At 51.6% G+C, this 4,758-nt stretch overlaps 1 protein-coding gene across 1 annotated transcript; it reads left to right on the forward strand.

The window, feature by feature from the left end:
- Positions 1-535: 535 nt before the first annotated feature.
- LOC123045157 (uncharacterized) lies at positions 536-3,592 on the forward strand. The gene is made up of 3 exons (XM_044468099.1): positions 536-866; positions 1,641-1,751; positions 1,828-3,592. Exons 1-3 carry the CDS (start codon positions 663-665, stop codon positions 3,352-3,354), a joined length of 1,842 nt encoding a protein of 613 aa, XP_044324034.1. The 5' UTR covers positions 536-662; the 3' UTR covers positions 3,355-3,592.
- Positions 3,593-4,758: the final 1,166 nt, after the last annotated feature.

The raw sequence follows: 4,758 nt of genomic DNA on the forward strand, positions 1-4,758 counted from the left end.
TTGTCTTTTTCCTAAGAAAAACTAAAACTTATAATTATTTAAGGCTGACCTCAACTTTTCTTAACTCCAATTCCCTTCCTAAAAAATTGTCAAACATGACCTGAAATGGAATGCGAGTTGTAAGAATAACTAATGGACAAGGTGCAAACCAGAAGTTAGATGGTTAGGATGACAGTGTCATCGGTGCTTGCATTTTTTTGGATTTATTCCGCACCTTCCGGTGATGTGCGGCAAGGAGACGTTCCCGTCGACTATGAAGGCATCCGTGGCGACTTCGTCAACCTCATGATGATGTGTCGTCTTAGTCTCTCGAAGGTGCTCACAGGTATAGGATGTGTGTGCGTTCATATGGGTGAGTGTTTGTGCGTATGTATGAGTGTACCCGTCTGTAATGTGTTAAAAAAACTAATGGACAAGGTGGAAAATGGAGAATCTTAATATAAATAGCAAAATCACAGTCACTCCTGGATCTAGTACTATACCTGATGAAAATGAATTAAGTTAAAGGAAAAAAGGATCCGTCTGTCTCTCTCCTGTCCCTGTGATGGTCTCCGTCTCCTCACACATGGCATGTGCATGCAGATGCAGAAAGAAATTGCCATCCAAAAACAACAACAGCCAATAACTCCCTGCCACCTTCCAATCTCCGGCTCCATGATCCCATGACCCCCTCCGCCACTCATCATCGCCGGAGCCCCCGTGGCATCCGGGCTCACCTGAGGCGACGCCACAATGCCGCCACGGCGAGGACGCCGCCGCTCGCCGGCGCCACGGCAAGGGCGCTCGCCGCCGGGCTCTGGAGGCTCCGCCACGCCGAGCGGCAGGCGGTCAACCCCGGCCCTCTGCAGCGCGACGCTCATTCTCCCGTGAGTGCCCTCGCTGCCTCCCTCTCTCATCGTTTCGTTGCTGTGATCTTCTCTCTGATTGAGTCGCCCATTTGGGGATTGTTCTCCTTGATTCAAGATTGATTTGATTTGTTACTGGAGTAGATTATTTTGGGGTCGGGTTCTTCCTGATCCTTCCTTACACAATGGTCAAAATTGGGTTGCGCTTTTGACCTCTGATCCCCAAAGATTTCCTTTGACTGCTGATGCCATCTTCTGTTTCTTCTCTTTATGTCTGGTTTCTTTGGCGGCATGTGGTTCGGTACTGATTTCGATTGTGTATTGTCTTTCTTCCTCGTTTCTACTAGGCTGTAGGCATGTCTGCGAATTCAGGGCCCAATTTTGCTCCTTCTTTTTCCTCCAATTATTCGTTTCAGTTTGATTAGGATCAGAAGCGTTTCAGTTAGAATGATTGTTTTTAAATGATCACCACCCCCCGTACCATTGCTGCTGTCAATCCTCTATTAGTTATACTCCCCCAAAAGAGAACATTATCATAAATCAGGTGCAGGACACAACATATCTAGTCTTGAATGCCATGAAATAAAGAAACATTTCAAATTTATAACCGGGTGCGTGGATTATCAGGGAAATCCAAAAACCAGGCGAATGCGGTAACGTGTTGTCAATCCTGTGATTCTTTCCAACAGCAGCATTTTTCAACCATGGAATCGGTTACTGTATTTCCTCTGAAGCTAGTTAAGGAGATTTCTATATATGGCTCTGATTGCTACTAACAATTAATGCTTGATACAGCGTAGCCCCCGACACCGAAGAAAAGGGAAAGCGAAACTCTGCAATGGCAACAAAACGCGGTGCGGTTTGGGCGTCGGAATCGCATGCAGAAATCATAGCATTTTAGACAAGGTAGGCACTGCATAATTCTGTTTTCTCTTGGCATGCATAAGCTGATTGTTCTAACTTAAGCACATTCATTAATTAGATCGATGCCTGCGCTGTGGACTTACCATATGGTTGTTGGATGGAGAAGGCAACCAAATGGGACCAGCAGCATGTCTGCCTGCACAACATGCTGGCTTCACATGATCCTTGCCGGCTACCACCACATGTTCATCACGCCCGTGCAATGCCGGCTCACGGCCATGCTTCGGCGTTGGCGGTGGCGCTGGAGGCCGAGCTTGACAAGGCCCGTGCTCGGATCAGCGAGCTCGAGGACGAGAAGCGCGTGATGAGGAAGAAGGTGGAGCGGTTCCTGAGGAAGCTCACGGAGGAGAAGGCGTCGTGGAAGAGCAGAATGCGTGACAAGGCTCAGCACGTGATCGCCACGTCAAAAGAGGACGTCAAGACGGAGAGGCGTCACCGGCGGCAGCTGGAGGCGGCCAACGGCAAGCTGGTGAAGGAGCTGGCGGAGGCCAAGGCGTCGGCGAAGCAGGCGGCGCAGAGCTACGAGATGGAGCGCAAGGCGCGGGAGATGATGGAGGACGCGTGCGAGGAGCTGACGAAGGAGGTGGAGGAGGACCAGGCGGAGGTGGAGCTCCTGCGGCGCGAATGCCTGGGCATGCGTGAGGAGATGGAGGAGGAGCGCCGGATGCTGCAGATGGCGGAGGTGTGGCGCGAGGAGAGGGTCCAGATGAAGCTCTCGGACGCCAAGCTCGCGCTGGAGCACAAGTACTCGCAGCTCAACCGGCTGCAGGCCGAGATGGAGTCGTTCCTGCGGAAAGACGGCAAGAGCATCGACGCCAACAACTCCACGTTGCGGGAGGCACGGATGATCAGCGAGGCGGCGAGCTCCGTTCGGCTCCGCGGCGTCAAGGAGCTGAGCCATCGGAACCCTCATGCCCCGGAGGACGTGGATCGGGTGTTCCAGCAGCTTTGCCGGAGAGAAGGGACGGCAAGCGGCGGCAGCCCGGCGTCCAACCTTCACTCCGTCAGCCCGGCGACGGACATCTTCTTGGAAAAGCTCGACGGCTCCGCCGACCTGGAGAACGGCAGTGGCAGTAGCTGGGACACGCCCGACCGTGACCGGCGGCGTGATTCTTGTGCTTCGGCTGGTACCAGCGACCGTTCAGTGGCGCGAGCGAGCAACGCGTCCTTGTTGTCCAATGGCAAAGGAGGCAGCGGGCTCACTGATCAGGTTCACCATCCAAGTCCAAGCAGGGGCGCCACTGGGAAGAACACGGCGTTGATACGGCGGCTCTGGAGGTCGGCGATCAGCGAGAGCAGGAAGAAAACAGCTGGATCTGCAGGGGCGACGCCGACATCGGAACAGAGGTCAACACTGATCACCCCGACATTGCCGGTTGGGGAGCGGTGCAGCTCATCCTACTTGGTGAAACCGCAGCAGCAGCGGCAGAGAAGCCACGAATCCAAAGGATTGGAGCGAGGGCCGCACAAGCACAAGCAGAAGCAAAGCCTGCAGGAGAAGCTTCTGGAGGCTAGGATGGATGATCGCAAGCCCTCGCCCAGCTCTGCTGCCAAGCACAAGACGCAGCTAGCGGCATGCAACTGAGATCGATCCGATACAGATCATTGAAGAGATACTCCTATGTATACATTGCTGTGGCTCGCACGGTCGCACCCGGCACCATATATTTATAGGATAGGATATGCGCATTTGCACATGTTAATACATCAAATACCTGTATATACGTACGCAAAATCCATCTTCTTCGCTTGTGCATTCCAGTCTCCGCCTGTCATATGTACACTAATTAACGGCTTTCATTCAAATTGTGGTTTACATTTCACGACTCGTGTGATCGAGCGCCTCTTTTCCATTCCCGGGCTGTCGCGGCCACCCTCTTCTTTCCAAGTGTATTTTTGAATTTATTTTCCCCTCGGTGTTTATCTGGTTGTCCATTTTGCATTGTTCGAGAGAAAGAGATAGAGCTACAGAGAGAGGCAGAGAGCAGAGGAGAGACGCGACTATCTTGGCGCCTTCTTTTCCATGGTGATTCCACCATCTTTGGTTGTTTTTGCTTGAGGATTGCCGTCCATGGTGTGGCGGTGTCGATTCAGGTCCTGCTCTCAGCCCTCCCTCTTCTGCTCTCGTCGTGTGTTCTTGATAGTTCATCTATAGATATGGTTTCTATGTTGTACTCCCTCCGTTTTTATTTAGTTCGCATATTAGTTTTTGTCAAAGTCAAGCTTGGTAAACTTTGACCAAGTTTATGAACAAAAATGTTAATATATATATATATATATATATATATATATAATAACAAATCAATATCATTAGATTTATTGTTGAATGCACTTTTTTTTTGCGAAAAAACTTCCAATCTATTCATCTTCAATCATGGCAGTACAACGAATACCAAAAATAAAAATTACATCCAGATTCGTAGACCACCTAGCGACGACTACGAGCACCGAAGCGAGCCGAAGGCGCGCCGCCGTCATCGCCCCTCCATCACCGGAGCCGGGCACAACTTGTTGTAGTAGACAGTCGGGAAGTCGTTGTGCTAAGGCCCCATAGGACCAGCACCACAAAACAACAACCGCCGCTGATGAAAAATAACGTAGATCGGAAGGATCCAAACCGAAGACACACGAACGTAGACGAACAACGACGAGATTCGAGCAAATCCACCAAAGATAGATCCGTCGGAGACACACCTCCACACGCCCACCAACGATGCTAGACGCACCGTCGGAACGGGGGCTAGACGGGGAGACCTTTATTCCATCTTCAGGGAGCCCCCGCCGTCTCGCCTTCTTGAGTAGGACACAAACCCTAACAAGATTAAAAAAAACGACTAAAAACGGAGCCCTCCCGCCGGCCCTTGTCAGGATCCACCGCGCCTCCATGGCCCTAGGGCCACCGGAGACGAGGCGGACCTGCGCCGACACCGGCGAGAGGCACAAACCCTAACTTTCTTTCTTGGAGGAGGAGGAGGAGGTGGAGGAGGAG

This window comes from Triticum aestivum, chromosome 2B (assembly GCF_018294505.1).
Source record: "Triticum aestivum cultivar Chinese Spring chromosome 2B, IWGSC CS RefSeq v2.1, whole genome shotgun sequence".
Classification (NCBI taxonomy): domain Eukaryota; kingdom Viridiplantae; phylum Streptophyta; class Magnoliopsida; order Poales; family Poaceae; genus Triticum; species Triticum aestivum.

What these genes read in the sequence shown, in the direction of transcription:
- LOC123045157 (XM_044468099.1), top strand. Translation starts at nt 663, where the DNA reads ATGACCCCCTCCGCCACTCATCATCGCCGGAGCCCCCGTGGCATCCGG. An exon ending in AGCGCGACGCTCATTCTCCC is followed by an intron (nt 867 to 1,640) that starts GTGAGTGCCCTC and finishes TGCTTGATACAG; the next exon opens with CGTAGCCCCCGACACCGAAG. An exon ending in ATCATAGCATTTTAGACAAG is followed by an intron (nt 1,752 to 1,827) that starts GTAGGCACTGCA and finishes TTCATTAATTAG; the next exon opens with ATCGATGCCTGCGCTGTGGA.